We start from the raw sequence: 25,856 nt of genomic DNA on the forward strand, positions 1-25,856 counted from the left end.
TTGTTATATCAGTTTTACCTCAAAAATTAGCACTTTTGCAACTGTTTGTGAGTTACAGAAGCTAGTAAAAGAAAAAAATAACATAGTAATTCTACATGGTAGTAAGTGGATACCTTAATTACTATTCCTTTTTTTTAAGATTTCAAATGAATGGGTGTATAGGAACCCTTCCAGGGAGACTTCTGAACACCATCATGATAAGTGATACACTGTAAGCAGATGAGTGAAGTCACATACGACTGTTCAGTCAGTCCTTTCCTACTGAACTGTCATTCATCCCACTGAATATCCATCAGCCTTCACTCTAATCAGGTGGAATCGGCAGGTCCCAGGGGATGAGATGTTACAGTCTATTCCTGTCTGGCAGCACGCTCCATGCTGGAGAGCTAGAAGACATCATTTTGTTCTCAAGGCTTGGCATGTCAAATATTAGCTTGGAAGGACTTGGGGATCCCCTATTCTTATTCCCAGTCTTACCCCAGCCAGCTGTACTGAAGTGCCACATCCCTGAATCCAATGTCTCCAGGTTTTCCATCAGCATACTCACCAGGAGGTTTAAAGAAGTTCCCTCTTTGTGGTGGGGAGTCAGTTGCTTTACAAAGGCAGCGTAAAGAAAAATTCCCCAATATGCCAGCAGGCCCCCACTGCTTGCAACAGTACTTTCTCCTTTCCCTTTGTTGTAATAAATCTCATTTTTCATTCTTATGAAAAATGTTTTTGAAGAGTTTTCCTGGAACCAATCCTTTCTTCTCATAAGGTCAGCTTGTCATGAAACCAGGTCTGGTGGACCTTGCATGTCAATCCCAGGAGACTGCAGATGTGCTGGTCTGCACTGGTACACACGGTAGTGAAATCTTGCAGATTTAGGGGCTCAAACTGTAATTGGGGAGATGGTTTCAGGTCAGAGAAGTGGCCCCTTTTCATGCTGGGTGCCTCGAGGGTCTCCTTTTCAGAGGCAGGTTCTGTTGGAAGCTGCCCTCTGAGTCTCCTCCCCTCACACCTGCTTGTATTCGATGTCCTCTCTTTCTTGCCTAAGGGAATGATGTTCTGCTGCCACATTTGCAGTGAGGAGCAGGTTAGGTGGGCTGTTTTTGGTTTTCTATCATCCTTAAGCCTGGTGTGTGCTGGTCCTTGAAGCCGTGCCCATCCTTAGTCCTGTCACACCATCCTGTGGCTTCCATGGTCTCTTGAGCAACAGTGAAGGAGGGAAACTATGACATGAGCTGAATTTCTCCAGACAACAGAAATCTGCAGGTGAATAAAAAAAACTTCTATGCATCTAGGAAGACTAATCTGGGCCAGAGTTAGCCCAAAAATTATTATAAAAGAGTCTTTAAAAAAAAAAAAACCACAACAAAACCAACACAAAACAATGTGAAGCAAGTATGGTTTGCTTTTTAAGCAAGCCTTAATTCCAGCTGATATCTCCAGAGCTTCGGGGCAAACCCTGACATCCAGGAAGGCAGCTGAATGGAGCAATTTTGATAAAAACTTTGTGTGCGAGGATGGCCGCAACATGGATGACATTTAAGAGCTTCGTTTGCAGTAAAGAAATCTGAACAAAGTATGGGAATAACAGATATGAGAAAGATAGCTAAGGAGTGAATAAGAAGGAAAGTCAATTAATAGAAGTAGTATTGGTCTGCACTGGGGTTTTCTGCTTCCCCTTTTACCTTCTGTAGGAATACATTTGTCTTGCTTGTAAAGGAAACAAAAAAAAAGGATAAGACTTTGGGCCATAGTGACCCTCCATGAGGACTGAAGTTTGGCAGTGAGATGCCTCAGATTGCATCATTACTAAGCAGAAAAGCCCCACTGTCAGTGCAGGCTGGACGAATTAGTAGCTTTTTGTGTTGTCACTCAAAACATGCATACCCGAAGAATTGCCAGAAACCCTCAGACCTTGCTTGGAGCAGCATTAAAAGAGGAAACACAGAGTACTCCATGTGTTCGGCAGAGCAGCGCCATGCAGGGAGGAAAATGTGTTCCCCTGGTGGGCAGCACAGGAGGGGTAGTGCGGAGCTGTGCGAATGCATCCGGGGCCCTGCAGATATGGGGTGTTGCCTCTCCTTCCAGAGCACCAGCTAGGCTGCTGATGTGTGAAATGCAGGCAGCAGTAGCCATGTCACTGCCATTGGGTTTTTTCCTGCTTTTTTTGCCTATTTTAAAATGATTATAATTTTTAATCATGCTGCCTGTAGCTGTGGTGGTTTGAGCTGGGTACAGTCCATCAGCAGCTTTGCTCCAGCTGGAGCTAGCCAAACACTGCTCCTCAGGGTGCTCTGGAGTGTGTGCACTGGAGTTCTGAATACCCCTGCATGGCTGAGATGATGGTACCTCTGATCATGTGTAGCACAACTTGTAAACCTGCTTTCTAAATAAAATTAAAGGTGGTTAGGCAGAGCTTTTCCGGGCTGCTTCCTTACACACCTGTGAATTAGTGTGGGGTGTTTTGGGTGAGGGGCTTGCTTTGGTTTCTTGAACCAGCCTCACTTGGCAAGGGTTTTGTGCAAGCATTTGTCATAACACTGCTGTGCAGAGCAGAGTCTGGAAATACAGAACAGTCTTCCTATACTCAGCTACAATTTTTATTCCAATATAGATATATAAAAATTCTTCTTACCGCATACATTCCATTATTGTACATTATATTTTCCTGAACAGGAATAAATTGCAGGCTTATATCTAGTTCTCACTCTCTTTTATTGTTATTTTAAGCAGCAGGTAAGGTTATAATCCATCTGTGTTTGTGACCTTGAACAAGAATGGGCACTTTCTCATTTACATAATGCTATATTTTACTGAGCCATTAAACTCCAGAAAAACAGGGCCAGCATGAAAAGTAGTCATCTGCATATGTTAAAAAAAATAACTGCAGTAAATCCAACTGAACAAAGCAGACTTTTAAAAAAATGCGAGAGTTCAAGAAATTAAAAAGCAAATGGACTGTAAAGGCAGTTTTACTGCAAGCAAAACCTCCTAAAATAAGATTTCTCGACAAACACCTATCTGTGCATTTGGTGCACTGATACTGTGCCTGCATGAAAACTGCTCCCCTGACAGTTCCTGCCCTCATCAGGAGGGATGCTCCTCATTCCCCTGGGAACCACGGCTCTGCAGCCTATGGCACAGGGTGCGCCAGCGTTATGAACCCGTTTCAAAATTTTGCCTGGGGGGGGGGGGGGGAAGCACAGTACTGTGCTGGGCTGTTTGCATCACGAATTGTGTATGCTAGTGCTGAGATATGAAATAACCTCGACTTTTTCTTGTTGTGAATAACCATTACAGCAGGAGCTGTAATGACAAGACACGGTGATTTGGAAGGAGTGAAACATTAGATTTACTGCTGTTGATTCAATTTCTGAAATGGGCACTAATCTTGATCAATAGGCTTTCTGCAGCTTCTGGGATACGTTTTATCAAGCTGTCACACTGACTCTTGTTTTTTGAGCTTATGAGATTGTTAACTTGTGCCTTACTAAGCAGGATTGCTCCAGGCCTTTGTGGGTGGGGAAGGTAAGGGAAACCTCACTGCAGACAACCCAAGGGCAGGTACTGCTTCTGGAGAGCAGCAAGGCAGCTCCCTGCCAGGGCTGGCTGCAGCTACGTATGGACAAGTGCCCCTGTTGCCCATCCCCAAACTCAGCAGTGTAGCGGCGGTGCAGCCAGCGGTGTGCTGCCTGCAGACCTCAGGAAAGCAGCCTCTCGACAAGGTGAAGGCTGTGAGCTGTTGCTGAGGGCAGCGCACGCTGTCTCTGTACTACGCCTGTCTGATTTGCAGCAGTTTCCTTTAGCACTTCAGGAGCTGCAAAAAGCTGAGTGTGGAATCAGCTGTCATCAAACTCCAGTATGTCATCAGCAAACATGGAAGCAGAATGGAGCTGGCAGTCGTGCTAGTGATTCACAGTGTACAAATCCAGCTCACCCGCCCTAGTTACCCTATAGCAGCTCTGAAGCGAGTGGAGCCGCTCTCACTCAGTAGCTGTAGTGCAAAAGCAGTTAGCTGCACAGCTCCCATTTGTGCGTTTCTCAGTGTATTATTCATTTGTATTGCAGTACCTCCTAATGGCCCCAAATGAGATCAAGGCAGCACTGGCTGGAGGCTGTGCACATAGTGTAAGACAGCTCCTGAATCCAGGAGCATCTAATCTAATCAACTAGTGAGCGTCTGTAGTGAGAGTATAGTTTATGCCTTTGAATTCTCCCACGGTTGCATATGTCATGGTCTCCTGGGCAGTATGCTGCTCAACGCAGATTCCCCCCAAGTGAGAAACAACAGCAAAGTGCTAAAGCAGCTGTCATTTGAGATGGAGGTTAGTTTATTAAATGCGAAGCACATGAAATATGCTCTGTTGGGCTGTACTAGAAAGGCAAATAATTCCTGATTGCCTGATCTTAGAACTGTATAGCTTTTCCTGTGGAAACCTGACTGTTTGGGGTGGATTCCCCTTCCAGCATGGAAATACAGAAAAAAGACCCTATTTGTGGCCAAGACAGGAGAGTAGCACATGGCCCTGGCTTCACATATGGAAAAAGTTCACAGGGGATGAGCTTTCGAACAAGGCTCTGAAACCCATGATTATGCTAATCCAATAACCTGAGGGCCATGGATGAAATCCTGAATTCATTAAAGTTAGTGACAAAATATCCTCCCCTAGGGACTGGGGGAATGAAGCAACTGGCAATCCATTATTTCAAACTACAAGCTGATTAATGGGGTAATTTTTATACAGATTGAGGTTTGGGTTTTGGCCCTTTCTCCCAGACCCAGATATATATCCTGTCTTGAAGCTTCATTCAGATTTCATACAAGAGATGACAGAATCCTGTCTATCAATGTGTTTATTTCTAAGAAGCATTGTAGATACAAATTTTAATAGTGTCTAGACACTTGCAAGGTCTATGGCTTCAGAAGGGAAAAGGGTTTATTCTGGGAAGAATTCACTTGTGCAAACTCAGGGTGATTTTTCAGAACCTTTCAAAACACATTTCTTCCAAATACTCATTAAAATACATAATTATGTACTAAATCTTACTATTGTATCAAAAGGTTGGAAATTTTTTTTTGAAGACTGTTTCTGGAATCATGGTAAATCTCAGCAGTCAGAAAAGGTAAAGCTGTAGAGAAGACAGAAGCCTGAAATATATGACCCTTAAATGCTCATAAAAAGCTGGAGGGTAATTAACAATAGCTTATTAAATCATATTACTTTTATTGTGAAGTCAGTCTTATGGTGTCAGGGTCCTGACACTTGTGCGTGCTTCAGGATGTGATTTTTGGGTAACTGTAATTTTCACTGAATACTCTTAATAGGGAAAGGGAAGGCATTAGTCAAACAAAACTATTCACACTGGGTAGTACTGGGAAAGAACCTGGTTTATATTCTTTCCCAGCTGAAACCAGAAGACATCTTATGCTAAGGTTAAAGCTCAGCTGTCCTGATCCAGTCACATTAGTAGAGTTCCCACAAGCTGCTGCATAACTATGTTTTCTCTTTCTTTCTTTCTCTCTGCAGTGTGATAATGACAGGTGCATATAACAACTTTTTTCGAATGTTTGACCGAAATACCAAACGGGATGTTACCTTGGAGGCATCCCGAGAGAGCAGTAAACCACGAGCTATTCTTAAGCCCCGGAGAGTCTGTGTCGGAGGCAAACGGAGGAAAGATGACATCAGTGTTGACAGTTTGGACTTTACTAAGAAGATCTTGCACACAGCGTGGCACCCAACTGAGAACATCATTGCTATAGCAGCGACAAACAATCTGTACATATTTCAGGATAAAGTGAACTCAGAAATGCACTAGATTTATCAATATCCCTCTATATTTACAAACCAGCCTCTTGAGAGTTGTAGAAGGATGTGATCTTCACAAAAATTGTGGCTTCTGTGGTGGGATCTGTAGGTTGCATCCTTTCATCCCTCAGCCTGTATCATTATTGGTGGCAAGCCAACTATTTTCCATCACTGCAACTGTATGAGTAAAAGGCACGACTGCAAATCCAGTACTGTGGTCTGTATTGGTTCCTTTAAACAAACAGGGGTATTTATTCACTTTGGGAGTGTTCCTGAGGAGGGCTGAGACTCCTCAGCTCCTGTCAGTCCTTTCGAGGGTCTCAATGGTTCACAGGACCATGCTGGTCTGGTGCCCTGCCTGCTTTTGCAGTCCACAGCATTTACCACATTGTTAGAGCTTTTTGTCTCAATCTCTTGATTATTTTTTTTTTTCAGTAACATTTTTCTGTCTTTCAGCTAAGCCAAGCCTCTTTGAGTGAATGAATAGCCACTTCCCTTTAGAGCACGTGGCGTGTTGGAGAGGCCTCATGACAATTATAACTGGAAGCAGAATCCCTGCTGGTGAAAAGCTGCCCTGTCTCACCCGTCCCATTCCCTTCTTTACAACACCCTCTTATTTATTTATTTATTCACATTACTTTGTGCTTCGACTTCCCAAGTGAATAAGTGACAGACTGGTATAGTTACTCAGCCAGCTTATTTTAAGAAGTTTATTCTCTATAGATCTCTTTGCTCTGTTTAAAACAATAACTAGTATCTTCATCACATGGAGGACTATTAAAAAAACTTGGTATTGCCACTCCAGGGGGACTGGCTGGTCAGATGCAGCCTGGCAGTTTACACACAAACCCGTCCTACCGTTTGGGGGTTGGAGTTCTGGAAACCTTGGCTAGAAGTGCTGTCCTTGAAAGCTACCACCGACTTCAGTGGGAACAAAGTTGCATCACTGCTAGACACTACAGAAAGTTGTTTGTTGATTGCAACATGGTTATTTTAATCCTGGCCTTTGGGGAATACAGGCAATGCCGTGGTATGTGTAACTGTAAAAGGAATGGTACTGCAAGATGCAGCACTGCTCAGTGAATTTTAATGCTTTTAAATGAGTCCACTGCTGGGAGGCAAAAATTCCTGGAGAAATATAAAAAATCAAAAACTCCAAACCAAATAAAACTTTCTTCATAAATACTGTTAGATCTATCTCTGTTTTAAAATGAATAGTGATGTAAATGGAAAAGTACACGCAATTGTTGTAGCGCATGCAGGAATTATATGGGAACGGTGCAGTGGGCAGAGTCCTCTTAATCCAGGAAAAGAAAGTTCTGCTGCATCCCTAATAGCTCTGACAGAAAAATTACTATCCCAAAGGATTCCTCCTCAAACCATGAATAAAAGAGCACAACTCAGATGACCTGTTAATCTGCCCATATTAAAACTCCTCAGAAAAAATAAAAAAGTCTTTAAGCCATTATGCACTGATTCTTCGTAAGTGGAGAATGTACTGATGAAGGGATCTGCATGCTTTTATATTTTGGTTTGGGGGAAAGGGTGGGTGAAAATCTGCTTACAAGAACTAAAAAAGTCTACAGCTTTTATATGGCATCTTAACACAACACATGAAATCTGTATGTTTGAAGTTTTCTAGATCAATGCTGTATATTTTGTGTGTAGAAGCACAAACGCATGTGCATCAGTTTCCAGCCACACTAAACACATACGGTATGAAATGTGTAGGTTAATTTCAAAGGGAATGAGGAATGTTTGTTTATAAAATACTGTATGCTGTAGCAGGCACGGACAGTATATGTACATATTTATTCTAATGAAATTTAACAAAATTGCTTTTTTTTCTCCCCTTGTAAAAAGGTTTAAGAATGTGGTAAATTGTATAGAAAACTTGTTAATGCCAAACTACTGCTTCGAGGGTGTCATACACTTTCTTTGACTTTTGGCCTCCTCCATTAACCTTTGCAGCTCAAAAAAAAAAAAAAAAAGGCTATCAGCTCATATTGGCAATTACAGCTAGAAGTACTGTAGAACATATATTTAGCTTTTAACATTCTCAAGTAAGATTCTATAGATAACTTATTATAAAGCAGATCTTAATACAACAATTCTTTGTTTTTAATTTGAAGTACCTTACTCCGTTACAGCTTTGGGTACCAAAAAGAACATGTTAAAATTAAATAAAGAAATATATCTTTGGAGCTTTATAAAACTAATTAAATACCCAACCAAAATACCATGAAGTGATTATAGAGGTAATAAATAGAAACCTTTCAAAGACCAGTATTCCGTTCCTGTCTTTGACATCACTACTGCAGATCGGTTTCCTGGTTCCTTGAATGTATGGAAAGTTAACATCGTCATTGTGAACGTTTCCAACTTTCTTTCTCTTTTTAGTTTGAGCTTTCAGTGGTGTAGAGTAAGTGATGGTAAAGTTGGTAAATCTGATTGTTTTGAAAGCTGTTGTTCATGGCTGCATTCTTTGTGTTGCACAAATTAGCTAACTGTTGTTGAATAAAAATATAAATATGTTAATACCAGCTTTTTCAATAAAACTATAAACAAAAAGGCATAAATAGATGACTTCAAGGCACAGCTTATTTTTAAGCTAGACATGAAAGAGTTGTTTAGCTCCTTTTACAAAGGAGGAAGAGTCACAGAGATCGGGACTCACAGGGCAAGCTACTACATGAACTTAAAGTGTTGTGGCAGGTAAAAAAGTAAACACAGTGCCGTGAGTGGGACTGACTTGGGGGTTTAGCATGATGAAGAGTGTGTGCAGACAGTTACAGCAGAGCTGGAGATACACTTTTGGTTCATATCTTGGACCAGCTTTTTCCTCTGCTCATAGCCCAAGATAGACTTTAGGAGATCTGAGTCTCAGTCTCCTCCAGATAGAATAAGAGACATGCACAATGTGAAGGGACACACACAATCACAGTGTAAAAAATGGCATTAGTGTCATCACTGGCCAGGTTGGAGACCTCCCAGTGCAGTGGACCATGAGGGATGTCTGGGATGTGTCCAGACCTGGCCTCCCAAGTGAGACAGGCTTTGACTCAGGTGACAAACCAGAGGGCTACCAGCAGAGCAGCATCCCTCTTTCCCCCCACCGCTCTCTTTCTACCTCTACCCCAGGGGAAAATTAAAAAACAAAGAAAGAAAAAAAAAGAAAAAAAAAAATGGCTTGCCATACACGCTTAAAGCTAGGAAAACATTCACTTCCCAGTCCAAACTGGTGCCTGAATCTCCCCACTCATCGTGATGCTTGCCCCAGATTTGGGCTCTTCTTTTGAATCTTAGTCTAAGGCAGCTGATGCTGCCTGCATGTTCTACATTGAGCCCTGGGCTGTGAGAAACCGCCTGGCCATCAGCACACACGAGTTACACGCTGAAAGGCTAAGTCCTTTTTCTGGATGCAGACCAGAATAAATTTGCCTCAGCTGTTAGATTAGGCAGTGTGTTGCTTTGCACAGCTCTCCCAGAGCTTACATGCTAATTTTTCCCCCCCTTTTTTTGGGAAGGCACAGTCAATCCCACTCATTTAGATGGACAAATATGACTGGGCACTGAAGAGAGAAATCTCAGCTGAAAATCAACACATCAAGCAATACACTATTTACCTTTCCAGTTTCCCTTTTCATCCCTAAATACCCAGTAGGAGCAGAAGCCAGATGGCTAGCTCTCGTGCTTTTGAAATTTTCACACGCATATTTAGTAGCTGCATACGGCAATTTAACCCTTTATGGTTGGGGGGGGGGGTGGGGTGCGGATACTGGCATGAGCCACCTGCTTCTGTTTGCAGCCAGCAAGTCATCTTGCTTTCAGGCAGAGTTAAGTCCTTTGGAGCCTTCCAAGGTTGTGTTATTAATCCCTGATGAGAGGGCAAGTATAAGGACTGTTTACCGTCTATGTCCAATTTTCAGTAACATTGTCATCAGTTTGCTCCAACTCCCAATAGTAATCCTCTTCCATTTGCAGTCTTCTCAGCAGATTACATTAAGTCTAAAATTAGAGCATGAATTCACTTATCTTGCTCATGTGGTAGAACCTCAGAAGGCAACAGGATTACTGGATTGGGTAAGAGTCAAAAATTTGGGCTTAATTTTATAAGATGCTTGGGATGGGGTATGTTTCTCTGGTTTTGTGAAGCCATGAAATGGTCTTGATATTCTGTACAGGACAGTGCCATGCGCACTGGAAAGGTCTGCTTTCAGAGTGCACCATGAGAAAGCTTTTCTTAGAAGTGATTTTTTTTTTTTTCCTTCTCTCTGAAGTTGGATGAGGATCAAACTTTTATTCATGTGAAAGTGAGCACAACTCTTTACGCAGCTGAGATCCTAAATGATGCAAAGCGTTTCATGTGAAGCACCTGACTGAGAAAACTACTCAGTTCCCTCAGCTATAAAAGCTGCCATGAATATGGATCAGCCAGGCAAGGTACAGCTAATCAGTTGTCTTACCATTTGCCAAGTGAAGACAGTCAATAGGTAGGACAAGATCCTTAAACCAACAATTCCATTAAACAAATATTTTAATTTCATGGTGATGCTGTATTTTCTTTTTGTAACATGGCCGCTAAAAAGAATAAAACCGACAATAATGACTCTATCAAAGGATTCAGGGTGGTTTTCTGGACAGTCACTCCATGTTTTAAAACTAGTACTAATCATACTAGTAGCATGTGCATGTCTCATGCAGCAGCCTGATCCAAGATATTGCAACAGATTCTCAAGCAGATTAAATACAAGACCAACTGGTAATAAACTGACTCTGCTCCAGTGAGAAGAGTACTTAGAGACCTCCAGAAACCCCTTCACCACCTTCTGTGGCTTCATCATCGTTTCTCCAATAGGAGGAACCACTCTGGGAAAAAATTCACTGCAAATGATAAATAATTGAAACTGGAGTTAGGGTGTCAGATTGGAAGCAAAGAGGTTGGTATTCTTCCATGCTCTACCTATAAAATAAATGCTGCCCAAGCAGGAAACCAGTGTGAGACCCCACTGCAAATAACTTGTGCCAACATCCCAGTCCCAGCAGGCTCTCACTTTCATTTCTCCTTGGCCAGGCTTGAACAGCCCCAACAGGCCCAACAGAAGGCCAGGCTCCTTCTCACTTTAGTGGGAAGATGCAGAAGGAAGCAGAGGTTTCCCTCAGATAGGAGAGATACTGGCAGTGTGACCTGTTTGCGATACAGGAGATGATGCTCACTGTAAATTTATGCACATCTCGGGTTGTCTCGTGGAAGAGGTGAGGAGGAGAGCGTTGCTGGTTCAATTATCATCCTCTGACACCTCTGCTAACACCTCTCTGAGATGAACAGCTGCACTCTCCATTTCTCACAGCTATTGATCTCCAAACCCAGATAGATGTTGCTGCATCAATTGCACTCTGTCAACATGTTCAAAATATTATCTGTAACCTTAGCAGGTAAAGACTTACTTTAATATGAAATGAGAGATAAGCTGCACTATTTTATACCACCTTCCTTGACATATTTTGTGAACAAGTAGGGCTCAGCTAGGCTTCTTTTTAAAATGTTTAACTATTTTGTGCTGCTATTGTAATACTGCTAATGAACGTCCAGGATCCAGTACTACTTTTAAAACTGGTATCTCCTAATCACTCTGTAGAGCTACAAGAAATCTCTCCTTGCACAGCTTATCCCAAAGGTCCTGTCAAACCAGTCTTAAACCCAGGCTCTCCCAAGATCCACCCTTCATTATGAAAGAGTGGAGAGGGTGGTTGTTGCTCAGGAAGGACATTTGCAGCCTGAAGCTATCCAAAGTGGGGGACAGAAAGATCTCTCTTGCTCCCTCTACACAGTCTGTCCCTAGTTTTAGCCCACACAACCCCTACTCTGTCGTGTTGCCCACCTATTCTCCCTGCGTTGCATTTCTTTCCACCTCATCGTATGACTCTCCACATTTTCCCTTTAGCCTCCTCCTTGGGTCACATCCAGTGGCCAGAAGCACTAAAATCCCACTGACTCCCACCACTGGACCAACCCCAGCAATCTCTGCAGTTTCTTATCGACATAATGGTAAGTGAGTGCCCTGTAATCTCCTTGTCTCCTGACCTGTCAAAGAGGAAAGCCCCATTTGCCAATATACTATATTTCAAGTGGAAGATTTACAGAATCAGAGGGATGGTATCTTAGCAACCACCAATGCATTAAGAAAGCAGTTTAACCATTTAAACCTTCAATTAAAAAATCCGCCACAAAGAGGCAACTGTCATGTACAAGACACAAAGCCCTTCCAGTGATTCACCAAGGGGGACACGGCCACTTTATGCACATTGTAAGGGACTGAAAGAAGCAGTGTCTCAAACATTCATCGACACAGAAAACCCCAAGGACAAGCTGTGGCCTTTGGATTAGTCTAAGGAATGTCACCCAAGGAAGCAGGAGTATTGAAGGATGCATCCCCCACTCTCTTGCAGTTGCATTGACAAACTCCTTAGATAAACCTCAGAGAGGGTGACATGGACTAAACCAGGTGTTTCCCCTCAAGCATAAGTACCTCTAAACCCGATACTTTGTGGCTCTATTGGGCAAGCCAGATACCATGCTTGCCTTGCTAATGACTTCACACCTTCACCATTGAAGTGGTAACAAGAGATAAGAGGTGAGCATTTCTGGGATGACTGATAAGATCTCTGGGAACAGAGGAAAACCCAAAGCTGGGCAAGGACCACTGACTCAACTGGAACCCATGCTCCACCTTCTTCCTTTTCTCTCATGGAAATGAGTTTGTAGAATACTGCCCCTCCTCATCTAATATGCTAATCATCTAATAAGATGAACTTAAAAAGGCAAAAGAAACTTGGTGTTGCACCCACCACTCAAGATTACCAGACCTGAGACAATGCTGGATCCAGGGGTGGTGATCAGGATCCCTTCCCTTCCCTTCCCTTCCCTTCCCTTCCCTTCCCTTCCCTTCCCTTCCCTTCCCTTCCCTTCCCTTCCCTTCCCTTCCCTTCCCTTCCCTTCCCTTCCCTTCCCTTCCCTTCCCTTCCCTTCCCTTCCCTTCCCTTCCCTTCCCTTCCCTTCCCTTCCCTTCCCTTCCCTTCCCTTCCCTTCCCTTCCCTTCCCTTCCCTTCCCTTCCCTTCCCTTCCCTTCCCTTCCCTTCCCTTCCCTTCCCTTCCCTTCCCTTCCCTTCCCTTCCCTTCCCTTCCCTTCCCTTCCCTTCCCTTCCCTTCCCTTCCCTTCCCTTCCCTTCCCTTCCCTTCCCTTCCCTTCCCTTCCCTTCCCTTCCCTTCCCTTCCCTTCCCTTCCCTTCCCTTCCCTTCCCTTCCCTTCCCTTCCCTTCCCTTTTCCTTTCTTATAGATTTATAAGAGACCACATTGCTTATTATCCTTTTCCAAGTTTAAATTGTTCTCTACCACATGTAAAACAATTTAACTAGTTGTTTGGTGTCATTTCACCTTAATTTAACCCGATGGGATCACAGAACCGTTGCGATTCTCTGGGCTTCCAGTCTGTGTCATGACACATATCCGCCTGCCAAAGTGATCCCGGGAGAATCTTTTCCCTTCCCAACATACATGAGCTGGGTGGTGTTATGGCCCATACCTACATCGTTTGCTCTCTTGCAGGAAGTGAAGTGGAGAAAAGGCATCTTTTTGCAGAGGAACCCTGAGGTTTTATATATTGGTCTCATCCCCATAGGAGCCAAATCAAGATCTTCAAGAGTTTCCAAGGGGAAATAAAAAAGTCCAACAATGAGAACTCAGAGTGAAATAGGCACAGGGCTGTGATCATCCCACATGAAATGCTGTGATGCAGCATCTACTCCCTGATTTGTACAACTTAGAAATGCAATCTTTTCCCTTCCAGGGTACCACCTTAATTATCAGTCTTTAGATACACCTTTCCCTCAGTTCTCTTCTTCCAAAGATTTGGGCCAGATGACAGACCAGAGCCAGGCCTCTCTCTGCTTTACCTGAACACCCCATGCAACAGCTGTTGTGAGTTTTCTGACCATGCCTGCAGCAAACCTGAATTTCATCCTTGACCTGACAACGTTATTGCAAAAACAACAGGACTACTGCAAAAGCTAGTTTAGACAAATCACCATTTTCTGTCTCAAAAACTTTCTGTAAAGGAAATCTCAACAGTATTTAGTGCATATTATATTTCATTTTACATTATTCTCAACTACTTGCTCCATGTCATGTGATGGCACACTGCAAGAGCAGGATGAGCCCGCTGGGAGCTATTAGGCCATCTCTATTTTTTGAAAACAAAGGGCTGTGAATAATCCCTCAAAAGGGACCTGTTTGAGAAGAACATGCAGTAGAAGCAGTGCAGAGTCCCTCATCCACAGATTGAAAATATTTTGCACAGAAAGGTAGGTCTTAACCCATAATCCATCACCAGCCTGGGAAGGGAGTAGGAGCACAACTGGCGTTACAAAGGCAGGTGTTTGTATAACCCACAGACTTAATGGGATGCAGAAAGGTGGCAGCCATTGTCTTTCTTGCTCTTGCTTCATAGATGCACTATTTTGGAGAAACTTAATATAATAACTAAAGCAAAATTAAAGCAAAACAGAAATTCTACCAGGACACCTATGGGTCCCAAAGAGTACCCACGCTATATGAGAACTGTGACATAAGGCACGTGCATGTACTCAGTGTATCCATCTGTGCTTAAAGACTATCTTACCTCTAAGCTGCAAGACAGAAGAGCTGCCCTGGGCTAGAGAAACTTCAAGCTGTAGGACTGAAACACTCCCATGGAGATTCGCTTTTTAAACAACGATTAAAGATCAATTGAACTGTTTCTAGAAGCAGCATTAGGAGAGATTTATGAATTATCCATTTATAACTCTAGGAAAGCATCTTCTGTAAAGAGAAGACTGAAAAATCCATTTATTGCAAAACCATTTGCTGGACTCATCATCTGTCCCTCACGCTGCTGCAGGGGCACACACACAAACAGCACAGTTAGCCACGGGCTGTGTTTGGTGATGAAGTCGGTACATTCCTTGAACAGATTTCCTGCCAGTACGTGCTTTAAACAAAATTTAGCACCAAAAGAAAATAAACTTGCTTTGCATTGCATCCTTCTGATTGAATATGTTTCGAACTTGAAGTTTTTGTAAAAATAGAGGGTTCGTAGAGTATTCAGGCAGTGATATCCAACCCGATCTTCAGATGGTAGCTTCAGCTTTGATTGTAGGCATGTTCTTGATCAGAATTCAGTCTGTAGACTACTTCCAAAGCATCTAAGCCCTATTAAAATAACATTTCCATTACCTAATTAATTGTTTGAAGCTATTTTCAGTGATTATTTATTGAAGTTATAGTTTGTCACCTGAGGCAACAGCATGGCTTGTTGTCGTGGAAACATCGCTGCTGTCACCAGCACTGAATAGGGAGGGAGGAACTAGAGAGGGAACTACAGAAGAGATGCTTTGTTGAAATGCCTCACTCTTTAAAGTGAAGAAATTATTTCAGATAAAGACAGGCCATACTGAGATCAACACACACTGATTTCTGAGATATTAGGGGGCCTGTGGGCTTGGTTCAAGCCCTTTCTAATTTAGTGTGACACAGATCCTGCTGTCAAGCACTGCCGTCTCCTGTGGTTAACAGCCACATTTGCAAAGCCCTTTCTGATGCCAAACTTGCTATTATTGCAGAAAAATCCTGCCATCTTCAAAAATAGAACAAAAAAATCTCTAACAACCTGCTGTCCTCTCTCTATTTGATTTGTAAAAGATGAAAATTCAGTCTTTCAGAGTTTTCCTATTGGCCTTTACCTGGTGCATGATCTTGACACAACATTTCTGCTTTCCCCAAATCTATGCAATAATTATAGTGCATGGAGATCTCAAGTGAGAGTTGCAGCTGGAATTTCCCTTAAAAGAAGCATGTCTTCTACCTAAGTTTTAATTAAACTCTGCCACAGATTTTTTTCTCTTATTGTTCAGGTAACAGAAAGTTAATAAAAAGATTTAAGCTCTGATAAGCTCTGATTTTTTAATTTTTTTTTTTTTTTCCACCTAACGCATGAAGGCACAGGAGAAAACAGTTTCTACCAGAGGGACATCAGGACTGCATGTTGTCACCACTCACATATTACAACAGAAGCAAACAATGCAGATCAACGCTGTCAGATTTATCTTAAAAGAGCTCAGAGGCAGGCACCGTCTCAAAAAGCTGCTGAGCTGCAAAGCAGCCAGAATGTCCATTTCACAGATTTGCCATGCACTGTTTCATATACTGTTAGTTTATCATGACGCAGTATTTTATTACAAGGAAAACCAGATTTTTTTTTCTTCAACCAGATTTTTTTTTCTTCATTTTCACAGCCTTGGTTTGCAGATACACTCCCCAGTGATGACTTTGCTAGTCATTTGTGTAACATCGTTTGTATCTGGTGGGGAATTGGGTATACAAATGGTTATCTATTTTTCATAAAGATTTTTCTAACTGCATTTCCTCTCTGAAATGGAGTAAAACCAGACCCTGATTCTTTTGTTCCTTGGCGGTGCCCTCTGGAGTCAGCAGCAGATGGAGCGAAAATGCAGCGTGAGCCTGGAGTGCCATCCCACGGCACAAAAGGCAAACCACACAGGGGACATGTTCACCAGCAAAATGACACATACCCTGTGCGAAACTGGAAAGTACCATTTTCTGGCAAGAAGTCCTGAATAGATAAAGCAAACAAGCACACAGAGGCTCCAGACACAAATATGCTCTCTCTGGAGGCTAATGAACCATATATAATTGCTGGGCAATACCCCTAACTGAGGTCAAGATTAGCTAGACTCTCAAGGATGGTATTTTCTGACTTTTTAAAGAACATATCGAAAAAGTACAATTCATCAACAGTTGAGTGATGACTTGTACTGCGATGCTTTTGGCATCCTACATCAAACTGCAGATGAGAACTAAATCTCTGCCAATAATTAAGACTGAAAATGTGAATTGTTGATTACCTTTGTACATCATCCGCTGACGTCTCCATAAAGCCAATGCAGATGTCACTAACACTGACTAATCCAGCCTCATAACAACTGAAATGCCAACCAAAATGAAGCTATAACCTTGGCGACAGAATGAAGAGATTTTAAGTGAAGCCCATAAAGAGCACTTTCTCTTAAAACTTAATTTTTGTTTTTCTAAAATGTACACCAACATGTAATTATAAGATACAAGAACAGGATTAAGAGGAATATCACCTGTCATAGAATGAGAATAAAATCAGAGGCACTGGCAACACCACAGGAACTCAACTGGAAATGCAGCAGCTGTGGCACGAGCTGTGGAGTGGCTGCCCTGTGCCCTGGACGGAGCTACAGAGGATGCAAGGGAAGTGTTTTGTGGCAGGAGAGGGTGCACCCCCAGGACTCCAGAGTCTGCACAGGAAGACTGATCTAAGTCTCCACTTGGGGCAAATTGCCAGGCCATACACAAGAGCTTTTCTCCCTGGCTTTGGTGCTGTGAGCCTCACACAGTCCGAGATGGCACCAGTCTAGAGGTGGAGTCTGCTTTATATTTACCCATGGAACAGCAACAGATGTGCAATCTAATGCTGAAACATAACTTCTAGAAATAGGTGAATCATCACAAAGGTTAAAAACTCCACTTCCCAGTTATATGAAGATGCAGGTTACTAGAGTCTAAGACAACAACATTTTGACTACCATATACCCACAGAACTAGTTATGTGCAAATCTACTTCATGTTATTCTTCATAGAGTGTAATCATTTAAATCCCCTTCCTGTCCAAGTCAAGTGGACTTTGTAGTCTGACCTCCCAACCAGAGGATGCACCTAAAAGCTGCAAAAAAACCATTTCATGACATTAGTGTCACGGTGTCAATTAGGAGCTTCCCAAGAGCAACCCACGGCACCATTCTCTCTGCTTTCTCCTATTGCCAAGTGTTTGTTTGTTTATCTGTTTGTTTTTCAGCCACACTCTTTCTAGCTCCCAAACTTGTGTTGTGCATGGACTAAAGTGGCTTTGGAGGTGGGATGCTTCTGTTTCACAAATCTACACCTTTCATACCACTCAAGCAATAAAGGATACCAAGAGGAGTAGCCTCGCTGTCTAATTTCAGACACTGTAGAACATCCTAAATTAAGACTCCATCTATACAGTCTGTGGAACAAGACAGGCTGTGTTGGGGAAACTCAAGCCATCTGAGAGTTTCCTCTCCAAATGGTCCCTGAATAGAAAAACCAACAACCTGATGCACATTATCAAGAGTAACAGGAAGATACCATCACCTTAAAAAAGATAGTGTGATTAGAAAAAATGTTGCAACAGAAAAATTTTGCCAGGAGCAAGACCCCTGCACCACCTGGGAGCAAGAACGGCTCATGTTAACCCCCCACTTCTGCACAGAGCAACAGGGCTCCTGGCCAGGACCAAAGACCTCCAGGTGGTGCAATACAGCCCTGCACTTTCTCTGGGAGTTAGGGATCCCCCTGAACAACCCAGCACCATTAAAGCACTCTACTGTCAGGGGCAGAAGCTGCTGTCACTTCACTGTGGCTGTACAAGGGGCCTTTTCAGTGCTGAGACTTGACCTTTACAGCAGTGATCCCAGCCACGCAGTGCCATCAAAGACAGATCATCTCCCAGCAGACAGCCCCTATCAGAGCTAGACCCAGGATAACAGAGACATCAGCACACCATGGCACTGGGGTAGGCATCCCTGCATGTGACCTGGCCCAGTTTTTATTACTGGTGGCAGGTGGGAAAGTTAAAAATAATTGAATGCAGCCTCCCTTGGTAAATCCATCCCTCACCCCACTGGAGCAGCCACAAACCTTTGTGTAGAGCCCTTCTTCTCTTAGCAATGGGGAACTGCAGAAGGCAGGAGGATGCAGCAGACTGTAAGTGTCTTGGGGCAGACAATCCAGCCAGATCCTCCACAGGGGACATAGTTTCTGCTGTAGCTACTGTGAAGCAAAGCAAATAATCTTCAAGCTGGTAGTGCCACAAGTCTTCAGGACTACACCTATCAACCTAGGTCAGGCTGTGCATGTCTGGGCTGCCAAGTCATACTTGAATTATTAGTATTGTCACTGGCCTGGGAGCGTATCTTCATTTTTTTGTGAGTTTGAAGACAGTCACCTACTGTCTGGAGGTAACTGTAGGTAAACCTTCATGTTCTTTAGAAGGAGTAGTGGGAATGCACTGGAAGACACCAGGATTTCACTGCTTTATTTCCCTTTTCGCAAAGTGAGACAGTTAAGAAGGATTTCACATCCCAACTCACAGGGCAGCTGGAAAACAGGGAGAGAGGCATTAGGGCTGAAAGAGACTACCTGCTGGCAAAGGGGAGGAACAGCTACTCCCGAGCCCTCTAGTCCCGAGGACATGCTGCTTTGGCAGAAAAGCTCTAGGACCATGTTTATGGGGGTGTAGGCAAACTAAAGTGTCAGGTGCAAAAACAACATATGCACTCCCTGTATGTATTTGTACACAGATATTCCCCACATTATGCATGTGTTGGGCATGCAACTGCTTATTATCAATAACCTCCTGCTCTTTTGTTTCTACTGTATTTTGGGAAGCGTGATTGCATATACACACACACATTTTCAGTAGGATTCCAAAGATCCTCGGTTTTATCATCAGCAGATGAAGCCCCCCGAAGGAAACAGCCCAGGTAACTCAGTACTCAAATGAGAATGCGCAGTAAAACACATCATTATTGCACAAATGTAAAGGAAAATTTTTGTTGTATGAAAATGCTGAAATGAGTATTGTGAAGATGCAATCTTATAGAAGCTGCTTCCTGTACCTGACAGCAGGAAGATACATATCCTGTACCTTTCCTTCTACACGCATGTAGAGTATTTTGTAGAGGAAGGTTGCAAGCAGTATTTCTATGTTCCCATTCTGCTCCAAAACCTGAAGTTCAAGTTTATTAGAAGTGATGAAAACACAAGTTTTCTCAGTGCTGAACAGACCTCCTTAATGGGCAGGTGACTCTCATCTTTTCCACATCAGTCTATAATTTGAGAGGAAGGTGCAGGATTCTAATGATTATTTTTTTCCCAGAATAAAAGCTAATTAAATCTTTTGAGTAATAATATGAAAACAAATGAACCATCTTAATGCATATAAACAGTAATGTGATTTGGTTTTCTGTTTCTAGGCACCCTATTTGCATGTAGTAAGGAAGTTGCTAGAGCAGGCATATATCTCTTCACAAGTTGGTGAGTTCCACCTAATTTTTGCTGCATGAATTAATATTTTTCTAGCTTAATGATTGAATAGCTGGTTTTTCTTCAGATCTATCTGCTCTTCAAACAATTACAACTGTGAAGCTGAGATCAGAGCACAGCCTCTTTTAACTTCCTTCATTTGTTACTGAACATGACCATTGCCCTGCAAGGCTGCAATGGATTTCAAAAATATTAAGAAAGTAATCATAATCTTGAAACTTCTTTTGCCTTTTTCAGTGGAAATAGGGAAGCTAAAAGACAGACAGACATGGGTGTGCTCTGGAAGGCAGCATATTATTTTATGTTCACCAGCTGCATAGGAATTTAAGAAAGCACCGCGCTACCCCAATGGTAAATTTCTTATTACCCCGTATTACAAAAAATTTCAAGCAAATTTATAATTAATAATAGTTATTTTATGGCACTTAAAAGAAGACCAGTTAGTTCTAGGAAATAAAACCACATGTAATTTCTACAGATCTGATATCCTTCTCTGGAAGGACTGGGCAAAACACAAAGTATAAACTCTTTGCATTCGTGCCTACTGCAAGAGGCTGTTAGTCATTAGAGTGGGCCCTTAAATTATTCAGAGTTTCTATATGTGTTTTGTTGTTTTCTGTGCTTATGGAAGAATGTATCAGTCTGGAGAACAAGCAGTACTTTTTCATGTTACTTTGAGGATGAAATTCAAAAAAATGAATATTTACTCTAAATTCTGTATATTCTAAATGCTAAAGCTGAGCTTACAGATGAACAGCTGAACCTAATTTAGATGTGTCAATAGCCATGTAATACTCTCCTCCTCCTCTTCAGTTAATTAATACTAATTCAAAGGATTGAATTATCAGCCTAGAGAAAGGGCACCTATCTTTGGAACTGTTTATAATTCATCATGTCTTCAAAACTGAGTAAGAAAATAATAAATGTAGGATTAATTGAATAATTAACAGCAGCTGCCACATTCTGTCCCTGACTGGTTTGGAATGCAGAGTTATAGCACAAGTGGAACAAAGTTATTTTGTGCTCTGTTTGCTTGCAGGATGTGAAGTAGATAGAGCCCTCTTCGCAAAAACACCTTGCCTGGAATTGCAATTGCTTATTAAGTATTAGTGATTTTGTGTTTGCCAGCTAAGATACAACTTAGAAAAGATTTATTTGCTAAAGGTTTCTGAACACTAGATCAACAAGAAAATCCTATTTTTCCATAAAAATAGAAAAGCATCAAGAAGCAACACTTGAGAACTAGTGTTAAAGGGCATTATTTAAAGGTCTTGAAGTCAAATTTACCTCCTCTTTCCCTTTTGGATACACAGAAGAGCGAAAACATATAGAAAATGACCTCCCATGTGCTAGTGTTCAAAACTTGCCTGCAACAGGAGCATCTGGCAAATTCAACTGTCCCCATCAACCTGTTGCTACAGATCACACAAATTGTTTTTCCCAGGATCTAGCTAACTCAGGGTTTGTTTTTCACATAAGTGCATAAAGGGGAATTGCGTAACTTGGAATCTGACCATTATTGGTATCAATATCCTTGAGGGAGCTCCCCCCTCCAAGGAACTAGAGAGTTTTAGCTAATAATTCAAAGTTTGCAAAAGTATTAACAGTTATATGTCAATATCCCCTAATAATTTCATCAGAAAAGGCTGAACTAGAAGTCTCAGATTTGTTGGAATTAAGCTTCATAATATTATGTTATAGATGGGAACTGAAGTACCTGGATTAACCTTTTTGTCTCACCTTGAAAAGCAACTCTTTCCAAAGAAATACTTTCCCTCTTTTGCAAGACTTCCCACATCTGACTTCAGTCAATTTGTCCTTTTCAGGGTATGTACTAACTTCTTCAAAATGTGCCACAGTGAGTAAATGGACATCCTTACAAAAAGTAAAGGCTAAAAACAGAAGAATTTTTAACATTAGTTGTGAATACCAAGACTGGTGCCTTTTTTCTCCTGACATGAATAGAAGTTTCACAATTACGTGTATGTAAGGAAAAAAGAAAGAAAAGAATCTGCATCTTTTGTGCTTAGATTTGAGAGCCAGGAAGAATGTTTAGATACTAAAAAGAGCCTATGGATGTTCTAACAAAAGGAGGGGAGAAGGCTAAGTCTGGCTTATTTCCAGCCAAAATAGGACCAGGTAAGTGAAACTATGTCAAAATTTGCATCTACCTGCCACTTTACACCATTTCTTTCCCCAGATGGAAACAGAGAGATGGTTGAGAGTTTTCAAAACTAGAAGCACCCAGAAGACATGATTCTACTCCATAGATTTTCTGGTGGGTTCAAACATGACTACGTGGCTTTGGATGGTGGAAGCTTCTGCTCTGCACTGTCAGGCCTGGCTCACTGCCTGGGAATTGGGCAGCATGCCTGTAGGTAGGTGCCTTTGGCTTCTTCCCAGCTGCAGCCCAGGGTGATGTTCAAGAGGGTGCTCATAGCTGGAGAGCAGCCAAATGCCTCATTTTCCCCAAAAGTTTCCCCTTCTCTCTCAAGAGTTTTCACCGGTAACACTGGTGAAACAATACACAAAGGCAAAAAAACCAGTCTAATGCAGGATCAGTGGAGTACTCAGGGAAATAGCGTGATGTATCTGTGAATTCCAGCGGGGAAAAAAGGTAGTAATTCACAATGAAAGCAGGGGTAAGCTGTACGTGTAGATTTCACAGCTACAAAAACTTCACCTGGCATACTCAGATTTTACTGATAGCTTTAAATAACTTGAAGTACAACTTCAAGCATCTCACACCAGAAGACTTTAAACATTCTAAATTGTATTTTTCAGTGAAAGCTGGTATCAGCTCAACATAAACCACTGCTCACAATATCAAAGCATAATGAACAAACGTTGTACCCATCCAATTCAAGTTTGTATTTTGTGTTTATTTGCACAGTACAAATCATTGACCAAACATTCTATTTCAGTGTCCACTGTAGACTTTTAGGTACTATTTTCAGTTGCTTTGGCTTGTCTGTTACCGGTTCCATCTCAATACCAGCCTTACTCTCGGGTGTTTGTCCTTCACACACCAGCATAGATTATACCTTAGTGTCATATGTAGCTATCATAACCAATCAGAAAAAATAGCATGTTTTGTACAGAATATTTAATGCAAAATGGAAGCTTGAGGACTTTTTACAACCTTGCTGGGGTGTGAAACGGTGTGTCCTTTCAAAAAACATTAAAATCACTGTCTTCTGAACAAATAGCAAAACAATGAGTTCTGTATGCATATATCACCACCAGATACTGACTGTAAGACCACTTTTTTCTAGAAAACACCAAATAAATACAAACAATATATGCAACGTAAGCTGTTGTCAGCTATCTATTCTAAGTCATACCTGTGAAAATACAAATGGGCACGTTGTGAAAATTTAAATAGTAAAGTGCTTTTAACATTAAGCAAGTGAATGCATCTAGTGTTGTACCACAGGCAAATATGTATCCATTTTGGACAAAATAGTCTCCATGCAATTAGTCAGCAGCAATCCCCTGCATTCATTTATAATACTGAACTAGTATATATTACTTCAGTCATACAGGGTTTAAAGTCAGGATACAGTGTGTACACTTACAACACTCAACCAATGCTCCACCTGTTAGCATACATTTTGAGCATTGCTAGAGCAAGGCGGGTTTTTAAAATTTTTTTTCAGAATTTTCTTTTTACCTTTTAAGGTATCAAACCTTTGGTAGTGTAAATGCAGTGTACACTGAAGATACCACTGAACTGATACGAGAGCTCATTATGCAGCTGACAGGAATGGGAAGAAGAAAAAATCAAAAGCAAATTTAATGGCTTTATGCACTGTGCTCCTCCAGTCATGCTCTATTTTCACATGCCTCCCTGCAGGTAAGAGTTTAGACATGCAATTCAAGCAAGTGATTGCTTTCAGTTCAAAGACAGGCCATTTACTGCCAAGACGACCCTCCAGAATTGTGCTGAATTCAATTATGCTTCCTTGCCTCAAGTTCAGCAACACCTTTTTAAACTCATTGCTTGCCTTCAGCACAATATCTTTGGTAATATCATCCTCCTCTATAGACCTGTTTCCATTTTTGCCACTGAAAGGCATGCCCACAGTTATTTCAAATTTGTACCGATCAAACATTTTCATGTGGCAGTTATGCTTTGTCAAATACTTGAGACGACACAATTCTTCCTCCTCCAGCGTAACATTTTTGGGGTCACAAAGAGGATAGGTTTCACCATACAAGCATCTCATCCAATCGCCAATAAAAAGTGGAAGCATGTTTATTGCAGATTCTGCACTATTGTCGATTTCTGTCACGCGCACATATTTGAACCGCCCAGTCCATGTCACTCTGTGGCCTTCTAGGTGACTACATAAAATCTGAGTACGTGCCATGTTAGTCTCCTTCCACGACCGGGGTCCACAGAGGAAAGCATACTGATTCCATGTCAAGGTAGAGTTGTAAACTTTCATTCCCTCTGATCGATACACATAGAACCAACAGAACAACACTACAGCTGTAATCCACACCAGAATGAGTTTCACAATCGAGCTTCGAGTGAGGGATTTAACCATTTCAACTACAGAGAAGTTAACTTTAGTCCACCATCGGAAGAGCAAAGGAACAGTACACAAAACCAGAGTCACTACAATCTTCACAAGCTCCAGAGACACAAACCACTTAATGAAATGGATAAGACACATCAGTGCAATGCCTACACCTAGCACTGGGAGTGCAAAGAGAAACAGAAAATAACCGATTGATGCACGAATGAGCCCAATGCCGGAGGACTCCCGCAGAATGACCACAGAGAGTTCGCACCACATAAAGCAAACCAGGTATGGGACCAGGTAGCAGTAGGTGCCTTTAAAATTCCGTAGCTGTGCCATTCTAAAGAAAAGATAGAACAAGTACAAAAACAGAAGGCATGGGATGCTTACATTTATCACAAAGAAATGGCCTACAGGAACAGTAAAGAAGGTTTTACCTAAGAATTTCAAGTAGCCAAAATTCCCAGGTAATACCTGCAATAGGGATAAGCAACCTGCTGCTATCTCAGTCATTAACGCTCTTCGTGTATAAGGTTCTGCACACGTGCTTAAACTCATGTAACTTGTCACTGTGAAGAAAACTGAGACGGTAGCTAACTCTGAGCATGGTATACAGTCTTTGCTGGCTATAGGGAAGGAAAAAATGACAAAGAATACTGAGAGTAAAAAATAAATGTATGGCTCTAAGTGATTCCATCCAAAGTTCACCTCAGCTTGCTCAACATCTAGGTTTGGTTCAAAACGAAGCAGCAAGTCAGTCAAAGCGCGGAAGTTTTCCCAAGCCTTACTGTCCTGAAAAACTTTCAGTGTGCAAATCACCATAGAAATGAAGGACAAATAGAATATGACTAATGGAATAATGAAGGCAAAAAAATCAATTGTCAGATTACTGATGATGAAGAAAAAGATGAGAGCATTGATATGGTGTGTTGGAACAATGGTAGACAGCCAATGCATTCCTGCCTTTGATGCAACATCTATAAGGTATTCTTTAATTTCCATAATGGCATGAAGCGGGTATTTTACAACCTGGAAAGAGAGAAAGAAGCATTTTATTTATGAGCAGCTTTGTATCTTTACATCACAGATATTCTTAGCTGAAGCAGTAGCAGTCAGTTGTCTAACCTCAGCTGACATGAAAAGATTTATATTTCAGATGAATGTTGCCAATAAAATGAGATTACTTTGTCTGAGATTATTAGCTCTATTTTGATTAATTCAGTCAGATGAAGCTCAGAGGCGATTTTGATTTCAGGAAAGATGTATTTCATTACCTTTGACACAAACAATTAAATGGCCTTCTAGTCATATATTCTGCTCTG

At 41.8% G+C, this 25,856-nt stretch overlaps 2 protein-coding genes across 12 annotated transcripts in view; one reads left to right on the forward strand and one right to left on the reverse strand.

Annotated features, from left to right (window-relative positions):
• The window catches only part of PPP2R2C (protein phosphatase 2 regulatory subunit Bgamma), a 201,576-nt gene extending 193,199 nt beyond the window's left edge, over nt 1-8,377 (forward strand). For all 9 annotated transcript variants that reach the window (XM_074865706.1, XM_074865711.1, XM_074865707.1 and 6 more), the window contains one exon: nt 5,517-8,377. In XM_074865706.1, the coding sequence (XP_074721807.1) occupies nt 5,517-5,808 (292 nt within the window). In that variant the 3' untranslated portion in view covers nt 5,809-8,377. The remainder of the gene's footprint in view (nt 1-5,516) is intronic.
• Nucleotides 8,378-22,866: 14,489 nt separating this feature from the next.
• WFS1 (wolframin ER transmembrane glycoprotein) overlaps nt 22,867-25,856 on the reverse strand; it is a 36,066-nt gene continuing 33,076 nt past the window's right edge. For all 3 annotated transcript variants that reach the window (XM_074865703.1, XM_074865702.1, XM_074865701.1), the window contains one exon: nt 22,867-25,563. In XM_074865703.1, the coding sequence (XP_074721804.1) occupies nt 23,755-25,563 (1,809 nt within the window). In that variant the 3' untranslated portion in view covers nt 22,867-23,754. The remainder of the gene's footprint in view (nt 25,564-25,856) is intronic.

Source organism: Strix uralensis, chromosome 4 (assembly GCF_047716275.1).
Source record: "Strix uralensis isolate ZFMK-TIS-50842 chromosome 4, bStrUra1, whole genome shotgun sequence".
In the NCBI taxonomy this organism is placed as follows: domain Eukaryota; kingdom Metazoa; phylum Chordata; class Aves; order Strigiformes; family Strigidae; genus Strix; species Strix uralensis.